The following is a 24590-nucleotide window of genomic DNA, read 5'->3' as shown; positions in this document are numbered from 1 at the left end:
GCTGGAGCTGACCAGTCTCAGTTATCACTTCATCGACCAGCCATCCATTAAAAACTGTGCATGTCAAAACAACTCAAACTCACCCCATCACCACGCAATTTAAACACAATAAACCAGTGAACCCTCTAATTTGAATCAATTTGATTAGGAGTGGGAATGTTTGCAGTAATTTCCAGATGAATTTTTGACAGAGTTGTGAAAGATGGAAAAGATGCTGCTCAAGAAAGCATTTGCACTTAAATTTTTTTGGTTTATTCATTCACGGGATGGGGGTGCTGCTTGGCCAACACATATTGCTCACCCAGAAGGTAGTTAAGAATCCATCACATTGCTGTGGGTCTGGAGTCACATGTAGGCTAGGCCAGGCAAGAATGGCAGTTTCCTTCGCTGAAGGACATTAGTGAACCAGATGGGGTTTTCCTAACAATAGATTCATAGCCATCAATTGACTCTTAATTCCAGCTTTTTATTGAATTCAAATTCTGCCATCTGCTGTGACAGGATTTGAACCTGTGCCCCCAGAGTTGGATCTCTGGATTAATAGTGTAACAATAACACCACTAGGCCATCACCTCCCCTAAAAATGGTGTATTTCACAATCTCAGGACCCCCCCCCCCCCCAAAGCACTTTTCAGTCAATTAAAGACACTGAGTGTTGTCACAGTTGTAACAGTGGTGATGTAGCAGCCAGCGTGTGTACAGCAAGTTCCCACAGTGATCATTCAGGTGTTTCTGTGGTGCTGGCTGAGCAGTGAGCACTGGCCAGGACACTTTCAAAACAGGGCCATGGCAGCTTATGGTTTAGCCAGAAGGTACCTGCTTATTGTTTAGGAATTTGGACCCTCAGACAATACAATGATCTTTTAATATCACACTCTACAATGTTTGGATTTTTGTATTCAAACCTTTGAATTGAAATCCCTTTTAAAATATACCCTGCAAAAATGAAAGCCCTCAAGTTGTTGTAATCTTGATTTAGAGCAAGGAGCTGGCATATTAAAATCAGTCCCACAGCTTCCAAAAGGCAATACAAATATATTTTATATGTTCTACTTACGTGTAGCTTATTGAGCAGCACTGCATCTGTAGTTGTATTGCCCCCAGGCTTAGCTGCTTTCCAGAACTGTTTCTGAGCAGAGTATCGGTTCATGGGGCATAGCTTAAAGAGACAGTCTAGAGGAAAACAAAAAGAAAAACAAACATTAATAATGAGAAGCTTACCATTTTCAGAAATGCAAATGTCTTAAAATGCACATTTAAACATCCACCGAAACCACAATCAAAAATAAGGAATGTTGATTAATTGCTCACATTTCAGACCTGTGCCAGTAACTAGAGGTAATTTCCCTTGTACTCTGAACACTGACCAGTGTGGATCCTAAATACAAGACACCAAAACAAAGACTAGTTCAGTACCAACTCACAACTGCTATGTTCTGGATGGAAATCAGCATAGCCTACGTTGGTTGAAGAGCACAGTATTGCGCATCTGAACCCTGATTGTCTCTCAATGGGAGACGATTGTTCAAAATATTCAGGATCTCACAAACCTAGGCGAGTGCAAGTAGCTTGAAATTTCTACTATCGCCCCAGCTTCCATCCTCCGCTTCGCTGAAAGGTGCATTGCCGATGGACATTTCTTATTAGAAAGATTTTCTGAGCACTGTTGCCTTCGAGAACTTGATGAAAACTCATGAACCAACTGCAGTCAGATGGGTAAAAAAGGTTCTCAAACTGAAAGCAAAACAGTTCTTTTGGACTATATTCAAAGAAGGAGCAAAACATGGTGTCATTAATCTCCCATCCTCCAGCTACTCTTGTACAACTGCAGCACGTAAAGCAGCTTTATTCCAAGTTTCACACAGCAATCCAAATACAATCAAAATATGCTAAGGTTACTGTGCAGTCATAATCCTTTTTATGGCAGCAAGATTTGGGCCTCTATATTAAAAAATGCATTTTCCCTATAATAGCCTTCAGCTGTGATGAATGTTTCCTTCCCCCCCCCCCACCCCCACCAAAAAAAAGCTATAAACTCTATCGAGTGCATAAATAGGGAACACAGACAAATACACATCAACAATCTGTAATTATCAATCAATCTGGAAGTATGCTGGTCCGTTTCTTAAGGCATTAAATATTATCTTCCTTTTCTGAACAAATACATACATGACAGAGACCTAAATAGCTGGCCGTGGCTCCACAACTTTTGGGACTTTTTCCCCATGCCTGCATCCTGGGCGGCGAACATAGAAAAGCTATTTGATCAAATACTGGAACCACTGAGAACAGTACTATCTTTACTCAATACCCCCATGCAAGCACTTCCTGCAGGAATCTGTTCTTTCTCCCTTCCTATCACAGGAATTCAGAGATCAATTTCAATATTTTTACCACCTTCTTGGGAGACTGGCAACACAAACAAAGCCATATGATCAGTGCTTCAACTTGATGGAGGAATGATTCTTGGTCCACTGCCTGCACTACCAATCAAAATAAACCATTTTGACCTAGATGGGGTCAAACACTTTCAATGTTGATGTGGCCATGATCATCTAAGTAGTATTTGATCTCAGTCCGACTGAGACTCCCATTGATGTTGGAGTCGTCAGGATGTGAACCATGCAAAGGCTTAGTCTGCATCCTATTCTCATGGCCATGGTATTCGTAATGGCTGCTTAGTTAAACGCTGGTCTTTCTCAATGCCACTGTTGGAGGTGGGGTGAAAACAGTGAAAGCTGTGCCATTGCAGAAAGTGAATTGGTTTCTCTTATTTGAGATGGGGACTATCCAGTGTTTGCCAAACACGAGTGTCATCTTGCACTTAAAGTTCACCATTGGATATTATCCAGGTCCTGTTACAACTGACATGAGCACTTTGGTGTAGTGGATGTTGTGTGTGCCATAAAACAAGTCTCAGTTGTAGGATATTTTTAAATTTATCTAGCACTTTCATTTTTGTAATCTTATTTAAGATCATTTCCACATTTACATGAATTCCAAGAACAGATTTACCTCATTAAGATGAGTGACACCCTCCCACCTTATACTCCACAACCACCTGATGAAGGAGCTGCACTTCGAAAGCTAGTGCTCCCAAATAAACCTGTTGGACTATAACCTGGGTGGTGTGTGATTAACTTTCCCAATTCCTTGGTCTTCCCATTTCCTGGTTCCCCTCACATTCAGGCAGCACACTGGTTAGCAACCAGCAATAGAGTTTAATTCCAGCTTTGGGCGACCATCTGTGTGGGATTTGCACGTTCTGCCATTTCTGTGTGAGTTTCCACTGGGTTCTCCAATTTCCTCCCACAGTCCAAAGATGTGCAGTGGTGGACTGGCTGTGCTAAGTTGTCCTGTAGTGTCCAGACATGTGTAGGCTAGGTGGATTGGCCATGGTAATAGTGGGGTGAGGAGGATACAGTAGGGTCTAGGTGGAATGCTCTTGGGAGGGTCAGGCCAGACTTGATGGACCAAATGGCCTCTCTCTACACTGCTAAGATCACAGGCTGTTCCAGTAGAGAATAATGCCAAAATGGACTCCTCACACGCACAGCCATAATCTGTGATGTCAGCTGGCCACTGGAAGTGTAGGGAGGCCATACCAGCCAGCCAGCCTACATATGGCTTGTTCATGCACAAGCTTTCCTTTCAAAGTCACAACAGCATTTCAGTACAGCACAATTCAAGCTGTATCATCTGAAACTAGCTGCTGTCTGTTGCTTACCCATGGCACTGGTGTGCTCTCTGCCCAGTCTACAAGTGATATATATACAAATCACAGCCATTCCAGTAACTTTCAGAGCTATGCATTTAAAACAAATGTCATCTGAAAGCACTACTCACTTCAACCTTTGAAGTCAAGGCTGTTCCTTACTTTTGTTAAGCCCTGATGAAGGGCTACTGCCTGAAACGTTGATTCTCCTGCTCCTCAGATGCTACCTGACCTACTGTGCTTTTCCAGCTCCACACGCTCTACTCCAATTTCCAGCATTTGCAATCCACACTTTCTCCCAGTGCCAACAGTCTGGTTGAGTCAGAGACAGATTTAAGGAAGGGCTAAAGACTAGTCTGGTAAGGAACAGCTTGATGTGACCCTCTGATGGGACCAACAGGGACATTACTTGATTCCTTCACTGACCCATTGGGAAATTTAGTTTAAAATTACACAATAGCTTCAAACTTCCTGAAATTTTAGCTGAGGTTAAAATTTCAGGATAAAGCAGAGGTTGGGAAGGAAGCATGGGAGTTACTGAAACAAAGTGATCAAGGGAAAGAGAGCGAGAGAGAGAGCGAGAGCGAGAGCGCGAGCGCGAGCGCGAGAGCGAGAGATCTTCAGTGCATGAAAGTTAACCCAATGTCTGTGGATAATACTGAGGGAAGCAGGTAGAGACAGACAGGGGGCAAAGGACATTCTGATAGGTGGGAACAGATTGATGCAAGAGCGGTCTCAAAAGATCTGGATGCCTTGGTCAATGATTCCAAAACACTTAAGGAGAGTACAGAGCATAAGATCAGAATTGTGGATGATGCCAATAATCCCTGGGATCATTTCAAAGCTGGACTGGGAAGATCCCTATAGCACATTTCGCAAGGGAACAGAGTTCTCTCTTAAAAAGAGAGGGCTTTCAACTTAAATTTAAGTCTATAAACATGTCAGAATATGTATGCTTGTGCTAATGCAGTACAATGAATAAATAAGGTTACAATACTATGATGACTTTTTCACCATTTATCACACCCTCTATTTTACGTCAACATTAGCATTCCTCAGTGTGAGCTATACTGTAAGATACAGATGCAAACAGAACTGCAAGTTCGCCCAATGGGAGGTAAGGAGATTGCAAATGGACCTCTACAGGAGTCTTTCAGGAAGTCAAGGCATTTGTCCCAGAGGATAAATTACAATAGAGTGAGTAAAGCCACAATACCCCTTCGTCAACAGCATTCTGGAAGTTGCTACACCACATAATCAATGGTTTACAATATACCAGGAACCATCATTTTGTGCAGAATCACTCTCCTGCTCCATTAGTTCCCACAGGTGTAGAGGATGGAATAATGCACATCAGTCACTATCTTTTTCCAGATGTGGCCTTAAATGGAAGATGTCACTTGTGTACTTGACATTTAAAAATGTCAAAGTGAAATCATGCTGGGACAATTATGCTTGCAAATTCTCATTTGCCACCTCTTGCATTTTATTTATTTGATTAATGCATGAGTATTTTAAAATCCTCCTGACTTAACAGCAAGTACTGAGGAGTGTTTCCAGTGTTCTCTACCATTCTTCAATGGTTCCTTTACATGGCACCTAATTTGACAGGCAAAGGGACATCGCTATCACCAGAATTCAAGGTCTTCCACTAATTTCAGGCTTCCCAACACAACTTTCAACCCTCCCCCACATGGAAGCAGTTAAGCAAAGGGAAGGCAATGACACGATGAAGGTATGGGGAAGTGAGGAAGGCAGAGAGGAGAGCAGCAGGGTAGCGCAAGGCTCCCAACACAACCACGAGTGCGGCACTGACCAATTCCATCCAATAGTATCAGATGTGACACATTGACAGAAGTGAAAGCAAGGCAGACTTATAGTTTGCACAACACTTGCAAAAGGTGTTAAGAGGGCACAGGTTTATCAAAGTTTTGCTGTGAAACTGCAGTCTGTGAAACTGGTCTAAGAACTGACATGTACATGTCCAAGCGGTCAAGGGGGTGGGTTCAGGTATCAGTTTAAAACTACAGAAGGGAAACTTTTGCAAAATTCTTGACCCTGATTTTTTCTTGTGACCATCACCTGAATGGTATTCCCTGCACAAGGTGTAAAACCACCCCACATTCTTCACTATGTGTTCTGCGTCTCTACAAACTTTACTGTGTGAAGTGCAATGCAGTTTTCCTGATTGTGGAGCCACCGATGTGACCCATTCCATTTGTGATTAAGTTCCAACATACTGACAAATCAAAATGTCCTGGTCTCCCAATCTGCTCAGCTTCAGTTGAGGGAGCTGAATGTTCCAATGCAGATGCGCAATGTTACTCTCTTTGGGAAAGATGACATTAACAGAACAGGTATTAGGCAAAAGGTAGTCCACTAATACAGTTGGAAGGCTAGGAATTAAAATCGAGCTACAGCTAACATGCTGTTTTAACATTAACCATTATCACAAAAGATAATGGGAGGAAGCCAGCCAAAAGGACAGTGGTTGTTGTAAATGGATGTGAAGGGTGCACGATCCAGTGAGTTGTAAAAGCAAGATTAAGCCATGACAGCTTGCACAGCTGAATAGCTGACCAGTGCTCACAGCCTAGGTCCCAGTGTGAGATTACTTCTGCTGACATGAATTGTCAAAATCCACAAAAGAAGGGACACCAATTTATCTCCACATTTCCCCTGACGAGGTTGGAGAAAACTCAACTTCTGCAGTGGAAAAGATGCTCACACATCGATATTGATCTAATTTCAAATACAGTTTTATTCTTGGACATTTTTGTTGCGGTTGTACTCATGTTGGAAATATTTAGTCCATTACTGAGTTCTTCCAACCCACAGGAGAAGATTCTCACTATCGTGCTCCAAAGACCAACATGTTGGGCAGATCATGTTCTCACCCAAATACTGAGATCACACTTGCCAGCAGCAGCTCACTTGTACATTAGCTGGCTGTCTAGGCTGTTACATTGAAACTAAACATAGCATCAGCTGTGGCTCAGCATAGAGAGAGAGAGAGAGAGGGAGAGAGAGGGGTGTGCATCTGTGCACTGGTCATGACAACATACCATCTTTTCACTGACACTTTCAGCAGAGGCTCTATTTACCTTCCTAAGTGAGGGTGAAGATTATTAGTTTTGCCAAAAGAGAGGAGAACCAACAGTGCAGCCAAAAAAAAAGGTTCACTACCCCTCGAGGTGATGAACCTCCTAATCAATGCACTGGAGCACGGTTAGTCTCAGGTTTTATACTGGGCTTTGTAACTTTTGCACTGACGCAAACTCTAAGAACTGGGCCTACTACTCGGCAGCACAACTTTTCCAGCATCATAACCAAATGAAGCTCTAACGCAATGAGACCTATACTACAGTATCAATGGAACCCTTTATCCCCTCCATTATACTCCTCCCTTCCCCACCCGAATTCATGGCCTCACCTTGTAGAGAAGATTTTAATAATCATTGTGCTTGATATAACCAGCTACTAGATTTTTAAAACATTACATCTTAAATCTTCTGAAGAGTAACCAATAAATTAGTGTTTGCATGATGGGCTCATTATCATAGCCTTTTGTTTCATTCATTCACAGAATGAAGGCGTTGCTGGCTAGGTCAGCATTTATTGCCCATCCCTAGTTACCCAAAGGACAGTTAAAGAGGCACAGTGGTTCAGTAGTTAGCCCTGCTGCCTCAGTGCCAGGAACCCAGGTTTGATTCCCACCTTGGGCCACTGTTTGTATGGAGTTTGCATGTATCTGCGTGGGCTTCCTCCCACATTCCAAAAAGATGTGCAGGTCAGGTGAACTAAATGCTAAATTGCCCATAGTTTAAGTCCATTAGTCAGGGGTAAATGGAGGGGAATGGGTCTAGGTGGGTTACTCTTCAGAGGGTCGGCATGACTTGTTGGGCCAGAGGGCCTGTTTCCACACTGTAGGGAATCTAATCTAATCTAGAATCTAATCATCTGTAGATCTAGAGTTACATACAGGTCCGACCAAAGTAAGAATGGTAAGCTTCCTTCCCTGAGGGACATTAGTGAGCCAGATAGATTTTTTGGATAATCAATGGATTGATGGGCTTTAAATACAGATTTTTACCGAATTTGAAGTTCACCGTCTGCCGTGGCAGGATCCACATAACATGACCTAAATCTCCAGATTGACAGTCTAGCAATAATGCCACTCGACCATCGCCTCCCCAAAGCCACCTTGTGCAGTTAACAACTTTGAAATTACACGTAATGCTCTGAGCCCAGAGCGCTTAGCAAGGCCAAGCTTGATTTGAAAGATTGTGACAAAAAAGTTCACCATAACTTGCATTGACATCACACCCTGTGACATCTGAAATCTAGTGCTTGGCAGCCAATTCCTCACTTTCAAAGTACAGCATACATTGCAAAGCAGGAATGTAACAAGCACATGCTTTAACACAAATACACAAGTAATTGGGATGAGAAATGTCAAAGGTGACCAGAGTTATCAGAATCTGAGACACAGGGATAAAGGGAGAGAATTGACTATAATCTTAATAGCTCTATATATTCAGCAAACCTTAAAACAAAATAAAATAAAAGCAAAATACTGAAGGTGCTGAAATCTTAAATACAAAGTACTGGAGAAACTCAGCTGATCTGTTAATATCTGTGGAGGAAGAAGCAGACTTGACCCTGAGCTAACAGAGGACTCTATATTCAAAACATCAACCGTTTATCCCCCCCTCCCACAGATGCTACCAGACCCTGGAGTTTCTCCATCACTGTTTGTGAACTGAAAATATTCCAATTCTTCTATCTGTCAATATTTCAAGTAATCAGGAGCTAGCTAAAAGCAGGGGTGGAGGAGGAGCTAGAATTATTCCAGTGCCAGGACACTGTCACACTTATTACAGTTTACTTTAGACTGGCATTATTTGAGGGGAATAGACAAAGTGAATGACAAGGGTCTTTTCCCTTGGATGGGCAAGTTCAAAACCACTTCAAGACATTTTTAAGAGGAGAGGAAATAGATTTAAAAAAAAAAAGGACTCTAAGGACAACTATTTTCACAGGGTAGCTTGCGTGTGGAATGAACTGGCAGAGGGAGTAGTAACTGCAAAGTTACAACATTTAGAAGACATTTGGATAAGTTCATAAAGAAGAAATGTTTGGAGAGATGTGGGCCAAGCACAAGCAGGTGAAACTAGTTTAGTTTAGGAACATGGTTGGCATAGATTGGTTGGACCAAAGAGTCTGTTTGTGCTGTATGACATCCCAGGGTTACGCCAAGGCTTTGGAGCCAGGGCTGTCTGTCCCAAGCATGAAGACTCTGAAGTAGTTCCAAATGTGCACTTACAAATCTGTTACGATGGAGTATTACTGAGAGAGATCAAATCTTGGCAACTGTGTGAATTATAATTTTAAAACGGAGAAAAAGCGAGGACTGCAGATGCTAGAGATCAGAGTTGAAAAGTGTGATGCTGGAAAAGCAAAGCAGGTCAGGCAGCATCAGAAGAGGACAGTTGACATTTCGGGCATAGGCCCTCCATCAGGGTAGCTGGGAAAGCAATAGGTAGATGCAAGTGGGGGTAGTGGTGATAGGTTGGAATGAAGATGGACAGGTCAAGAGGGCGATGCTGAGTTGGAGGGTTGGATCTGGGATGAGGTGGGGGGGCGTAGGTGAGGGAGATGAGGAAACTGGTGAAGTTTACATTGATGCCATGTGGTTGGATGGTTCTAAGGCAGAAGATGGAGGTGCTCTTCCTCCAGGTGTCAGGTGGCTAGGATTTGGCAGTAGGAGCAGCCCAGGACTTGCACATGCTTGGCAGAGTGGGAGGGGGAGTTATAGTAGATTGTAAAACAGCCTATAGAAATTGCCCAGTTGTAGTTTTAGTACAAAATTATGGGCACATTACATTGACTAGGCAGCACTTTACAGTTAAGTTTTTAGAATGTATCAACTGTTATTTCTGATTATTTTCAAAATATTTAAAATGGTGCACATGTTCAGAAGTTCAGAGGCAACACAAAGCAAGGTAATCCTGACCCAACAACTCTTCCCAAACTCAAATTTTCAGCTGAATACTCTCCTGTGTGCAACAGGTGCTCTGCTCAGACACCCATGTGCCCATGATAAACACCTTCGCCATTCGAGGTAAATAAGAGCACGATGAGTGGACTTTGGCTACCTTTGTTTCACTGATCTTTGTAACAGAGCAACAAATTGGTTCAGTGGGAAGTTTGAAGCGGTCATTCTCTGTGTCACTCATTTATCATGAATGAGGTCTGCTCCTGTTCCCAGAGAACAGTCAAGGTACTTTTGAGGTGACATGACAGATTTGGAAGCTTTTTGTTTATGGATCCAAGTGTGCTTCTCCCACAAGAAATCTTCCACACGCGTAAAAGAAACCAACTGAGCAAACAAGTCAGATTTTCTCCACCTCTCCTCTATTTGCAACCAAGCCACAGGAAGTTACATTTGACGTTTCACCATCGTGAAGCATCAGCTGTAGACTTTCAAAGTTACTGCAGAGAAGATAATAGTGCCTTTGGGGGGAAAAAGAAGAATCTTGGACTGGATCCAAACAAGGCCAATTTGGAAAGAAAACATGAGCTCACTGCAAGAAGTTAAACATACAGCAGACAGAAAGTTACATTTGACGTTTCACCATCGTGAAGCATCAGCTGTAGGCTTTCAAAGTTACTGCAGAGAAGATAATAGTGCCTTTGGGGGGAAAGAAGAATCTTGGACTGGATCCAAACAAGGCCAATTTGGAAAGAAAACAAGAGCTCACTGCAAGAAGTTAAACATACAGCAGACAGAATGAACAAAATTCAAGGCAGCCAATCTCCCATGTACGCCAACCTAGAAACTTTTTTTTTTAAAAAATGAACACGACGACTTCAGATAGTTTGATACAGACCCAAAAGAGGCCCATGACTAAGAAACTGCTTCCCAAGTTAAATTCTATAATTAGCCCGTGCAATGTTTTGCATTTTTGACATCAGAGCCCAAAATGAGAGAGTTGTCAAGATGGAACAGGAACGTGGGTTAGTAGTAGCCTGTGAGTCAGATTATTGTGGGTTCAAGCCTCTCTTGACAGATTGAGCACGTAATCGAAGCTCTAGTACTGTAGCAAGGCAGTGTTGCACCAGAATGTTAACCGTCTCAGGAGGGTGCAAAAGACTGAAGCAATTTCAGGAGTGGGGGAGGTTTCCTGGTCTCCAACCAAATCATTCTACAAATCAACTCAAAAATATATTTAATTATCCTCTCATTGCTGTTTGTGGGACTTTTCGGTGTACAAGTTGACTGCTAATGTTTTCTGTATTACAGCAGTGACTACACTTCAGGAGTACTTCAAAAGGCTGTAAACAAGTTTGGAAAGTCACGAGGTGGTGAAAGGTGCTATACAAATGCAAGTCTTCTTTCTGCTCTACAGCTTTAGTGGATGAATGGGATACCTTTGCAACATCTTCAATAATTCAGTAAAATTGAAAGGACTAGTGTTACTGGCCTGAATGAATAACCTCAGTTGGTCAACCACAATAAATCAATAGCCCTAACTTGAATGTTGGAATTATACGAGATTTAGAGAAAATCTCACATAGGGAGAATATAACATGATGAAAATTAAACTAATTGATGCTCCTGCTAACACTAATCTAAAAAAAAAAGTGCCAATAAGCAATGGTTTTCTTCCCAGGAAGGTGGTTGGATGGAGCTATCCCAACACCACCAACATTGCCCAGAATAATATTTACTGAAAAGTTGTACAAAACAAAAGAAAGTTTTCTCCAACAGAGACGAAGTGGTTTTAAATTCCGGTCAATGGGGCCTTTCCAGATTTAGGCTGATGAAGGATAACAGCGAGAATGACCTGCCTGGGTACCTAATGCTGCTTAAAACTCAGTTTACAAACTCATCTCATTCCTGTACCAGATTACTGGCACCATCTCCACTATCCTCCTTGTGCAAGCTGATAATTGCACAGCCAATTGTGGGAGAATCGTTCCAACCGTTTTACTGGAAATCCTTTTGGAGCTCTGACTGCAGCAACCTTACCAAATAAGGTCAAGTGCAAAACCAAAAGCCAGGGCAGAAATTAGACTAACCCACGTCTCAAGTCAGCCCGAGTGCCAATCAGGATCAAAAGCAGATTTGATCACTGAACTTTAGATAGGATGCTTAACCACAGCAATATGCACCAGGCTGACAAAGCTGTGTCAAACAACCACCAAGGCCTAGCAATTCAAATAAAACTCAAATGAAACCAATTAATGAAGTATTGAAAGTCAAATTCAGCTAAAGCAGCACATGGCCAGCATTTTAAAACCACATTCTGCACCCTTTATGCTGCTGGGACCTCAGTAGAAGCTTGATGCATTTGCTCAAAAGGATCCTCCCCTCTATAGACCAACTTGTGGATAAATCACCTTACTACCAGATAATGCGGAGACTATTCGTTGCCTTCAAACATTTGTATTTGCTACATTAAAGTGCTTAACCGTACAAGACTTGGGTGACAATTTAAAAAGATTTCTGAAACAATTACTTTATATACCTTTAATGAATTTCAAAAATTCAACACTTATAATTGAAGTTCTTCAATGTAATGCAGGATGGAAAAGTTTCCCAAATCGACGACTTGCTGTAAAATGCCTGGTTCAGTTGTTGTAACCTTGCTACTGAATACATTGCAGCAGTTGAACTTAGTCACAAGCCGACAATTGAAGGGAGCAGGATGCAAGGAAAATACTCCGGGAGCTGGAAATATGAAATAAAATCAAAGTGCTAGAGAAGTTTAGCAGTTCTGGCAGCATCTCTGTTTCATCGTTCAGAGTTAACGTTTGAGGTCCAGTGTGACCCTTCTTCGGGGCTGAAGGGAGCTGGAAAATGGTAGTTTTTCAAGTGCTGTTGACAGAGGGGGATGGAGGAGTGAGTGGAACAGATTGTGAGGGCGCCAAGAGCAAAGACTGGATAATGCTGGTCACAGAGTGGTAGAGATGTAAAATGGGTGGAAGTGGAAGGCAAAATTAGATCCCCTCTGCTGAGGCACAAACCAGACAAGGCTAGGGGAGGATGTTGGGAGGTGGTGGTGGGGGGGGGGGGGGGGCCAAGGGATGGCAAATGCAAGAGAAATGGAGTTTGAGGTCAGACTCAAGTTCTGGAACGCAATATTAAGTCCTAAAGGCTATGAAGTGTTAAACAGAACATGATGTCTTGTACCTCTAGCTTGCTTCAGTTTTGGTGCAACTACCATTTTCCAGCTCCTGTCAGAGGAGTCATATTGAACTCAAAGTAACTGTTTCTTTCTCCATCAATGCTGCCAGACCTGCTCAATTTCTCCAATTCCATTTTTAGTTCCTATATTGTATCACTAAACACCTTTTGAATGGACAAAGCACTGTGTAAGTGAGGTTGCAGTATGTGGGGCTTGCTACTTAATGGGCATTAGATTCAATAACTTAAGACAATTCCTATCTGTAAGTACAGAAAGGTAACCCAGAACAACCAGATAGCAACTTGAACAAAAGCAACCACAAAACTGATCAACCAACCAACATGGCAAGGGTAATAACAAAATTCAGACCCATAGCAAGAACAAGGGCACAGTGTTTATACATCTGCTCACATATATACACTTAGCAGCTGCAGGTAACAAAAAGGTGTTAGAGTACAAGGTTAACAATTTAAAATTTGACATTCATTCAGAAGTTGAACAGCAGCAGGAAAGCGGTTCTTGAATCTATTTGTATGTGTATAGAAACTTATAGATCTTCTGCTTGACAGAAGAGAGTGGCAGAGAATACAGCTGGGGGTGGGAAGGATCTTGGGTTATGTTGGTTGCTTTCCTGTGGCAGTGGGAAGTAAAGGTAAAGGTAGAGTAAATTAATATTGCTGCTCAGTATAGTTTCGATTTGCAGCTATCAGGAACACCACCTGATATTTTGCCTGAGAACCTCACAGCCTGGATGGCCTCAATATTGACCTCGCCAGCTTCAAAAGTCCCTCTTCCCCCAGCCTTATCCAGCCCTCCCTCCTTCCTGATCTGACCTGCCCATCTTAAATCACCCATCCACACCACCATTCCCACTGACCAATCACAATGAATCTCTATCTGCATCCACCTATCACCATCCCACCTACCCTTGCCCTACCCACACCCCTCTCCTTACATGTGCACTCCCCTGCCCTTCCCCAGTACTGACTAAGGGTTTCAGCCCAATACAATGACCTCCCTGCCCCTTGGGTGCTGTCTGACCTGCTGTGCTCTTCCAGTTTCACATCTATTGACTGGACTTCCAGCATCTGAAGTCCTTACTGTCTCCTATTTTTCTCTACAGCTCTTTCAGCCTTAAGCATTTGATTTCAAATGGTGGCACAAGGCTAAATCAGTCAATGCTGGCACTTATTGGGAGGTGTGGGCTGCATTAAATTACAAATTATTTAATTAACAACTAGCTATTAATTAATACATGTTAGAGATGGAAGTGATGAGGAGCTGCAATTATTGAAGATGGAAGCTTCAGTATTCCATTGTGATCTGGGACAGACCAGACCAATCTTAAGTGCTTGTTACTACAGAAACTTTAGCTTGGAAGTATGAGCCAAAAGGTCAAGCTGTGGGCAGTGCAGCACATTACTTGGGAGGGGTCAGTCACTTGGCCACTTCAGGTCAGGCAGCAGTCACATCTCCTGAGGTTATGGTCACCTGATTTGGACAGTGGGCAAGTGGGGATGGGGGGAAAAAAAAATGATGAGGCAAGTTAAGGGATCCAGAAAACAGAAGTGTTGGAGTCACATCCTTGCAATTGTCCAACAGGTCTGAGACACTCTGCACTTGCTGAAATCTGAGTGAGAGCCACAGGGTGAATAAGGAAGCTGACCATGTTACAAGCAAGGAGACAGAAAGTAGTATGGTAGTGGTAGTAGGGAACAGTACAATAAGGATTGATACTGCTAACTACAAAGACAAAAACAGTCCAGCTGGCTGGATTGTCTACTCAGTACCAGGATTTGGAATGTCTGGTCTTGGTTGGAGAAGACCATGCAGTAGTAAAAGGTGAAGACCCAGTGGCTATGATCCATATCATTACTAACAACATAGGTAGAAGTAGGAAGAGGTTCTGCTGATGGAAAGTGAGAATGCTATTAAATTACACACACACACATTCAAAAGGTAATAGTCTCCACATTATTATAAGCCACATGCGAAGCGACAATAGAGAAGTGAATGCATGGCTCAAAGATTGCAGAGAGAAAAGTGAGTTCTGATTTGTGGGGCACTATGACTTATACTGGGGAAAGTGGGTACTTTACCATTAGGGTGGTCTACACCTTAACTGTGTCAGCACATCTAGCCAAGGAATAAGGGCTTTTAACTTTTTTTAAAATAAAGTGGGGGCAAGGGATCAAACTTGGGTGAATGTAACAAATTAAAAGACTGTCATTTGAAAAAACATGGAAAATCATGATGATCAAAGAGGAATCAACAGAAGAAAAAAAATCTAAAAATGCACTGTGTTCAAGATAACAAAGTGAAAAAGACTCTGTACATAAATGTATATGCATTCATAAAATGATAGTATTCATTGAGTGAATAAATATGACGTGACTGTCATTACTGGGATATGTTGCAAGATGGCAAAGATTTGATTTTAATATTGAGAGGTGAATGACATTCAGGAAAAATAGCAAGCTGGGTAGATGGTGAAGGACCAGCACACCTAATCAAACAGGGTAAAGAACACTGCCTTGTAGAGTGCAGAAGGCATTGCCATGGAGTCTTCATAAAGCTGAGATAGACAAATACTGGTTAGGCAGGAGATTCAAAAATGTTAGGGAATGCAGAATTCAGAATACAAAAGGATTAGTAACAAACAAACAAGAAGGCAGGCTCAAATGGCCTAACCATCTATTTCTACTCCAAGTTTACATTTATCTTCCTTTTCAGATTCTGATTTTTTTTTTAAAAAAACCTTGTCATCACTAAGGCCACCTATTTCCACTTCTGTACATCACACGACTTCACCTATTTCACCTCGCCTATTGCTGAAACCCATGCATTGATCACATATTGATTCAAATACTCCAAACACACTCCTGGTTGGTCTCGCACTTTCTATCCTCTGTAAACTTGTGATCATCTACAAATTCTAGTAACCATGTCTTAATGTGAACTAAATCCTGTTCTCCCTGTATTCCCTAGCCTAATTTGATTCCCCGTCAAGAAACCTCTTATTTTAAAATTCTTGTTTTAACTTCCAAATCTCTCAACGTTCTTGCCTCTTGTTACCCCTGCAATATCCTCCAGCTCTACAAATCTCGTAGCAATGCTCCTATAACTTTGGCCCTTGATGCACTTTCAATTTGAATTGATCAACCAATTGCCAAGACTCAAGCTCAAACACACTTGCTTCCTTTACATCCCACTCTTTCAGCAAGCTTTTGGTCATTGAACCACAAAAGCAGATAATGGCTTAGGCATTGTAAAATGCTTCTCTGAAGCAGTCAGGGATATTTCATCATGTTGAAGGTGCTAGGTGAAAAACTGCTACCATGTATAGCCACATTGAAGAACCACATAATACCACTGGACGAGTGAGTATATGAGAAAAAGAAACACTTAGCGGTCTCACACTGACAGTGACTATGTGGATGTGGATCCATAGGCAGTGAATCTATGGATGGCGCTAAGTTGTGTTGGCTCTTTGTTTTTTTTTGGGGGGTGGGGGCGGGGGTGTCCCCATAAAACTTCTCTCTTCCCAGTCCAATGTCTTTAATGACCTGCAAAAAAATTCTGCAGGGTTACGAAGTGATGTACTATTTCCATTCGTGCAATACTTACACACACACAACAGATAGGAAAAACAAGTCCAATGTCTTTAATGACCTGCAAAAAAAATTCTGCAGGGTTACGAAGTGATGTACTATTTCCATTCGTGCAATACTTACACACACACAACAGATAGGAAAAACAATGTTTGCAATTATGAATAAATTGGGACAAAAAATTAATACATTGGACTGAAATCATGTGGATTAATGCCAGTGCCAGAGTCCAGTCAAGATTGTTTTTTGTCAGCAGATTCAGGCAGGTGCAGCTGGCGAAAAACTTAGAAATCCTCCTCAAATTGACAAATTCACAATGTGACGTTGGTCTGAAGAAAGGTCATATCAGATTCAAAAAACTTTATCTATCCACAGATACTGCCATACCCGCTGAGTTTCTCCAGCATTTTGTTATTAAGAGAATGTTATTCAACAAACTTGGTCCATATTTCTGTCAGGTAAGGCATTTCCCAGAAACCAGGTTTCATACACTTTCAGGAGAAAGTGAGGTCTGCAGATGCTGGAGATCAGAGCTGAAAATGTGTTGCTGGAAAAGCACAGGTCAGGCAGCATCCAGGGAACAGGAGAATTGACGTTTCAGGCATAAGCCCTTCTTCAGGATTCCTGAAGAAGGGCTTATGCCCGAAACGTCGATTCTCCTGTTCCCTGGATGCTGCCTGACCTGCTGCGCTTTTCCAGCAACACATTTTCAGTTCATACACTTTCACTTTAGTCTGAGCTAAGCCTCCCTCAAGTGTGATATTTTTGGAGGGTTGTGTTCGCAGACTCAATTTAACAGTAGATTTGGCTGTAAATTTAATATTCTTAGAAGACCAAGGAAAGAGTTTGGAAATGTTTGGTTAAAGCTTTTTTTAAAAGCTAGAGTGGTTTTTGTCGGGTTGCAAGTCTATTTGGGAGTCAATTTTAATTTAGCAATTGATTTATATCCCTTTGCCCAACAGGCTAATATTTTAGAAGATCAGAATTATTAGCACCTCCAGAACCATAAGATTTAGCTTCAATGACCCAGTCAAAACCCAGTCATGAACCATTAGCCCCACTTCAGGCATAATGAGTTCTAACTGCTCCCTCTTGTCTCAGTCCCTACCGAGGTAATTGTCCATCTTGTTTCATGTTAGTTTGACTGCAGTGAGAGAGCGAGAGTCAACTTCCAGGAGGATGGTGTCTTTACTTTACTCTTTTGTGATGATACTGCTGGAAATTTACCAGAATTGTAGCGAGTTTGCAACAGTCAGGTGGTTAGTCGCATTTTATGTTTCATCCAACAAGACATTTTGCAAGTAATTCCAGGAAGTATACACTTAATTTATGATCTCTCTCTACCTTGAGGATGTGACAAATGATTTTCTAAGTTATCAACAGAATGCAAAATAAAATGCAGTCTGCAATTCCTGAAAACTCCAGGACAGTCCTCAAGGGTCAACAAATCTAGATCACTTAAATTAAACACCGACCTTTTAGACCTTCCTTTTTGTTCATTCCTGTCCTGTCCCTATATCTTTGCCATTTTATATACTTAAAACCCAAAACATCAGATGTTTTCTCTCAATTTTGCAAAACAGTCACTGCTCTGGAAAGTTTGTTAAGTTATCCACACAGATGTATTCTCTCAATCAGAGAGAGACAGAGTCTACAGCATAGAATTAGACCCTTCGGTCCAACTTGTCCATGTCAATCAGGTATCTTGGATAAATCTAGTCCCACCTGCCAGCATTTGGCTCATATACCCATCCAGATGCCTTTTAAATGTTGCAATTGTACCAGCCTCCATCACTTCCTCTGAAAGCTCATTCCATACACGCACCACCCTTTAATCAAAATGTTGCCCCTTAGATCCCTTTTAAATCTTTCCCCCCTCATTTTAAACATATGTCCTTCAGTTCTGGACTCCCCCACGCCAGGAAAATGTCTTGTCTATTGATCCTAACCACACCCATGATTTTATAGACCTCTATAAAAGATCATCCCTCAGCCTCCGACACTCCAAGGAAAACAGCCCAAAACTATTCAGCCTCTGTACAGAGCCCTCCAACCCTGGCAACATCCTTGTAAATCTTCTCTGAACCCTTTCAAGTTGCACAATATCTTTCTGATAGGAAGGAGACCAAAACTGCACGCAGTATTCCAAAAGTGGCCTAACCAATACAACGTAACCTCCCAACTCCTGTACTCAACACTCTGACCAACAAAGGAAAGCATACCAAACTATCCTATCTACCTACGACTCCACTTTCAAGGAGCTATGAACCTGCACTCCAAGGTCTCTTTGTTCAGCAACACTCCCTAGGACCTGACCATTAAGTGTATAAGTCCTGCTAAGATTTGCTTTCCCAAAATGTAGCACCTCGCATTTATCTAAATTATACTCTGTCTGCACCCCTCAGCCCAGTGGCCAATCTGATCAAGATCCCATTGTAATTGGAGCTAACGTTCTTTGCTGTCTCCAATGTTGGTGTCATCTGCAAACTTACTAACTATACCTCCTATGTTCACATCCAAATGATTTTTCTACCTGGCAAAAAGCAGTGGACCCAGCACTGATCCTTGTCGCACTCCACTGGTCACAGGCCTCCAGTCTGAAAAACAACCATCTACCACCACCCTGTCCTCTACCATTAAGCCAGTTCTGTATCCAAATGGATAGTTCTCCCTGCATTCCTTGAGATCTTACCTTGTTAACTAGTCTACCATAAGATAGTGAGGACTGCAAATGCTGTCTAGTACATCAATAAAAGTTGACCTATAAAAAGTACAGCAGGTCCCCCAGCAGAAGAGCCAGAGACGTTTTGGACAGCACCCTTCATCAGGACAGAAACGCCTACTTACCTGCCATCCTGATGCTGTTTGACCTGCTGTGCTTTTCTCAGCTCCGCCTCTACCATGAGGAACCTTGTTGAACATCTTACTGATGTCCATGTAGGTCATGTCCACTGCTCCACCCTCAATCCTCTGTTGCTTCTTCAAAAAAAAAACCTCAGGTTTGAGAGATATGATTTCCCACATACAAAACAGAGTGCTGACTATCCCTAATCAGTCCTTGCCTTGCCAATTACATGTAAACCCTGTCCCTTAGTATTCCCTCCAAAACTTGCCTGCCACAGATGTCAGGGTCACTGGTGTATAGTTGCCTGAGGCGGGTATTGAACCCGGGTCTCTGGCGCTGTGAAGCAGCAGTGCTAACCACTGTGCCACCGTGCCACCCATAGATCTTACCTTGTTAACTAGTCTACCATAAGATAGTGAGGACTGCAAATGCTGTCTATTACATCAATAAAAGTTGACCTATAAAAAGTACAGCAGGTCCCCCAGCAGAAGAGCCGGAGACGTTTTGGACAGCACCCTTCATCAGGACAGAAACGCCTACTTACCTGCCATCCTGATGCTGTTTGACCTGCTGTGCTTTTCTCAGCTCCGCCTCTACCATGAGGAACCTTGTTGAACATCTTACTGATGTCCATGTAGGTCATGTCCACTGCTCCACCCTCAATCCTCTGTTGCTTCTTCAAAAAAAAAACCTCAGGTTTGAGAGATATGATTTCCCACATACAAAACAGAGTGCTGACTATCCCTAATCAGTCCTTGCCTTGCCAATTACATGTAAACCCTGTCCCTTAGTATTCCCTCCAAAACTTGCCTGCCACAGATGTCAGGGTCACTGGTGTATAGTTCCCTGGCTTCTCCTTTCTTAAATAATGGCACCCGGTTAGCCAACCTCCAGTCTTCCAATACCTCACCTTGCAGCTATCGATGGTACCAATCTGATCTAAAAATATTTCCAGTTTTCTTGTGCTGCCTTTCAGATTTCCTGCTTACATTGTGCTTTTCTTTTCATATCCGCATCTACTCCATAGGGAATGTTATTTCATGGAGTGTACAATAGAGGGGTTTGGACTGCATAATAATTAGACCCAGAGGGCCTGCTCACAGCACTGAGGATAAATGCATTAATGACTAGGAGAACGAGCAAGCAAACCAGAAGAAAAAAAAAATGGTGCTACCTTGCAACCTTGGCTATCAGAGGATATTCTACAAATAGACTAGAGCCTCTGGGCAACCATGGCTAATAAAAAAGCCCAGTCTCCTCAGTGATTCTTGCAGCTAGGTGCAAGGCAAAAACCAGCTGAGATAGAAGCTCTGTTTCTGCCACAGCTACATTAGATTTTAAAAAACAGGCAAAAAAACAAATCTTGAATAATACATTTTTGAAAAAAAAGATAGCAAACCTATTGTCAGGGTTTATCTTTCTCAAAAACCATGTAAATGGCAACTTCTGCTAAAAACCAAAATGGAGTGTGCATTACCTATTCCAGAAAGTAGTTTTTCTTATTGTTTTCCTTTAAACTGCAGCGAATCAAATTAGACTTACAGTATATGGAAGGTACACAGTAACTTTTACACAGATAAGCAAACTTACAAGTGTAGGACAAACTGTGGGATTTCTTGGTGTACATTTCTGATGTACTGCTCAAATAAAGCTTTCCTTCCTTCCCCATGAATTAAACGGTCATCTCCAGGTCCTATGAAACTGCATGCGTGATATGGAATAGACAGAAACCATTCCGGCAGCCAGTGTTATCCACTGGTTCTTTCCCAAATCAGATTGGATGCCCAGGCCTTTCCTCATTCACAGTTGAGCTCCTTCCTAGAATTTTGCACACTGAAAAACCTAATATTTTTCAAAATTTAATTATTCTTCAGCATTTCTTAAATAAAACATTAGTTGTATTGCTGATAGCCAAACCCTGGTCTTCCTCGCCTATGGGGCCACTATTTGAGAATGGTGATAAAGAAAAAAGCCAGGGAACTATAGACCAGTGAGTGTGCCATTGGCGGTGGGAAAGTTGTTGGAGGGAATCTTGAGGGACAGAATTTAAATCTATTTAGAAAGTCAAGGACTGATTAAGGATAGTCAAAATGACTTTGAACTTGGGAAATCATGCCCAACTTGATTTTTTTGAATTAACAAAGGAGAATTGATGAGGGCAGAGCAACAGATGTAATCTATGGATTTCAGTAAGGCGTTCGACAGGGCTCTGCATAGTGGACTGGTTAGCAAGGTTAGATTATATGGAATACAAGGAGAATTAGCCATTTGGATACAGAACTGGCTCAAAAGGTAGAAGACAGAGGGTAGTACTGGAGGGTTGCTGTTCAGACTGGAAGCCTGTGACCAGTGGTGTGCCACAAGGATTGATACTTTTCATCTTTTTATAAATGACTTCAATGTGACTATATGAGATAAGGTAAGTTTGCAGATAACACCAAAATTGGAGGTGCAGTGGACAGCGAAGGTTACCTCAGATTACAACGGGATCTTGATCAGATGGGCCAATGGGATGAGGATTGGCAGGTGGAGTTTAATTTAGATAAATGAGAGGTGCTGCATTTTGAAAAAGCAAATCCGGGCAGGACCTATGCACTTAATGGTAAGGTCCTAGGGAGTGTTGCTGAACAAGGAGACCTTGGAATCCTTAAAAGTGGAGTCTCAGACAGATAGGATATCAGAGGAGGAGTTTGGTATGCTTGCCCTTCCTGGTAAGTGCACCAAGTATAGGAGTTGGGAGCTCATATTATGGCTGTACAGGACATTGCACACAGTATTTCAACAGTGGCCTAGCCAATGTTGGTCTCCCTCCGAAAGGATGTTCTGAAACTTGGAAGGGTTCAGAAGAGATTTACAAGGATGTTGCCAGGGTTGCAGGATGTGAGTTATGGGGAGTGGTTAACTAGGCTGAGTCTATATTCTCTGGAGCATTGGAGGTTGAGGGGTGACCTTATAGAGATTTATAAAATCATGAGGGGCATGGATAGGGCAAATAGACAAGGTCTTGTCCCTGGGTGGGGGTGTCCAGAACTAGAGGGCATAGGTTTAGGATAAGGGCGGGGGGGGAAAGAAGGGACTCAAGATTGTGGCGTGTTTATGCAATGAGCTGCCAGAGGAAGTGGTGGAGGCTGGTACAGTCACAACATTTAAAAGTCATCTGGATGGGTTTTTGAATAGGAAGGGTTTGGAAGGATATGGGCCAAGTGCTGACAAATTGGGACTAGATCTATCTAGGCTATCTGGTCAGCACGGACAACCTGTTTCCATCCTACAGATCTAGGATTCTAATAAAGAGGTCACATTTGGCAAAATTACAATTGACATCAAAATTAACCATTCACAGAGCACAGCACAGATTCATAAATTTTTCACTGACACGTGGGTATCTTTTTGAACCACTATAATCCATGTGGGATAGGCATATCTAAAACACTATCCTGAATATAAGACTTTGAGCTGGTGACAGTGAAGGAACAGTAGCCATATTTCCAATTCAGCTTGGAAACTATTCTGATATTTCAGCTGCCCTTATCTTCTCAGAAGTAGATGCTGCAGGAATCTTAATGCAAACATGCACTGCATTTCTGACATGGAGGGTATTGCAGTGACAGTGCATCCATAGAAGGCATGAATGGCTAGTGTACTAAATAGCAGCAGGATGGGGAGAAAAAAATCAAAGCGTGGGATGCTGTATCCTGCTGTCAAGCTTTGATGTTGTGAGGATTCCCTCAACCAGACAAATGAAGTGTTATAACACTTCTGACTGCTGTCTTGTACAATCTTGTAGATTTCAGGATCTACCGTGCTTTTAATCTCAGATGTAGGCTAAGGCCAGGAAATTAAGAATTTGCAAAGCAAGGATGACAACGCTGGTCCATTCTGAAGATACAGCCTTGTTTTCCTTTAAAAATACTGCCCCATGATCACTGTCGAAATGAAGCGGAGCTTAAGTGTCAGATAAGAAAAGGGAACAGTCCTCCAAGGCAATAAAAGACAGATTTTGACCAGAGAGAACATTGAGTCAACTTAAGTTTTAGCACTTCATCCTTGACTTGAGTGAAGCCAACTCATTCATCATTCTTTATTAATGCATTCATTAATTAAGAAGCTTGCTTACTTGTAGCATTTACTTGGGTTATTCTCTGGCTTGAGGCAAGTATTTTACTCATTTCACCATGTATTTGATACATTAATCACTGTACTCAAAGATTTAAAAACATTTTATGAAATTGTAAAAGGCATGTGTGGTGTAGACAGCTTTATTTTAAAGTCTCATTGTAAGTTTGGGCTTTTGCATTTTGAGTTCACCACATGTGGGTTGGGTGTGTGTGTGTTTGAAGTTAAGTATTTCTGTCACCATGGTGATTTCTTCTGAACCAGACTTTGAGGCCTAGTTTTTGGATGAAAAATATTCTGGGATTTAAATATCCAGTTGCTCACAGGTGGACTGGACAGCTGTGTAAATTAAATGCACCAAGTTAGCACTCAAATATATTAGATTTTTTTTGCTGCAAAGAAAGGGTGTTCCATTAATTTGACTGCACTTATTTACAGATGATTGATAATTATACAAAAGCTTTTAGCAGAAACTAGAATTAAACAAATGTAATGTGCTCCAATTTCATGAATTATTCCTAAAATACATAAACACTTGCCATATTCCACTGCTGTGACAAATTGTGAAATGTGTTTACCTTTTCAAATTTCCCTTCTAACTTTTCATTTCCCATACTTTGTACATTCCATTATAGCATAAAAATGCAAATGATATCCCTTGAAGTTCCTTACTCTGAATCCCTATCACTGCACGTTGTGGTGTATGAACTGTTAGATAGGCTGCCGCCGTCCTTTTTTCTGGTAGAGATAAACAGGCTCTTGGTCTGGTGCGATAGAGAAAATCCACTTGCTTCTAACCAGAAGCACCTCTGATCTTAAGTTACAATGTATTTTACTGCATGATAGGACTAATCATGCAACCTTTTAATATTAAGTAAATTTACTCTCTCAAATTTGTTTACTGCTCAACTAGTAGAGCATGCTATCCTTTGGAAGAAGGGTATGTGCCCGAAACGTCGAATCTTCTGTTCCCTAGATGCTGCCTGACCTGCTGTGCTGTTCCAGCAATAAAGTTTCAGCTTTGATCTCCAGCGTCTGCAGACCTCACTTTCTCCTCCATGCTATCCTTTGCAACTGTTCCAACCCAAAATATATTAACAAATGCAAGC

The 24590-nt window shown here is 41.9% G+C and overlaps 1 protein-coding gene across 1 annotated transcript in view; it reads right to left on the bottom strand.

Moving 5' to 3' along the window:
* The window catches only part of itpr1b (inositol 1,4,5-trisphosphate receptor, type 1b), a 506200-nt gene that overhangs the window by 372376 nt on the left and 109234 nt on the right, over nucleotides 1–24590 (bottom strand). The window contains exon 4 of the mRNA XM_043708559.1: nucleotides 1058–1173. Coding sequence (XP_043564494.1) covers nucleotides 1058–1173 — 116 coding nt within the window. The remainder of the gene's footprint in view (nucleotides 1–1057; nucleotides 1174–24590) is intronic.

This window comes from Chiloscyllium plagiosum, chromosome 18 (assembly GCF_004010195.1).
Source record: "Chiloscyllium plagiosum isolate BGI_BamShark_2017 chromosome 18, ASM401019v2, whole genome shotgun sequence".
In the NCBI taxonomy this organism is placed as follows: Eukaryota; Metazoa; Chordata; class Chondrichthyes; order Orectolobiformes; family Hemiscylliidae; genus Chiloscyllium; species Chiloscyllium plagiosum.
Note: the sequence above shows the minus strand (reverse complement) of the source record. Positions and strands in the feature narration are given on the sequence as shown.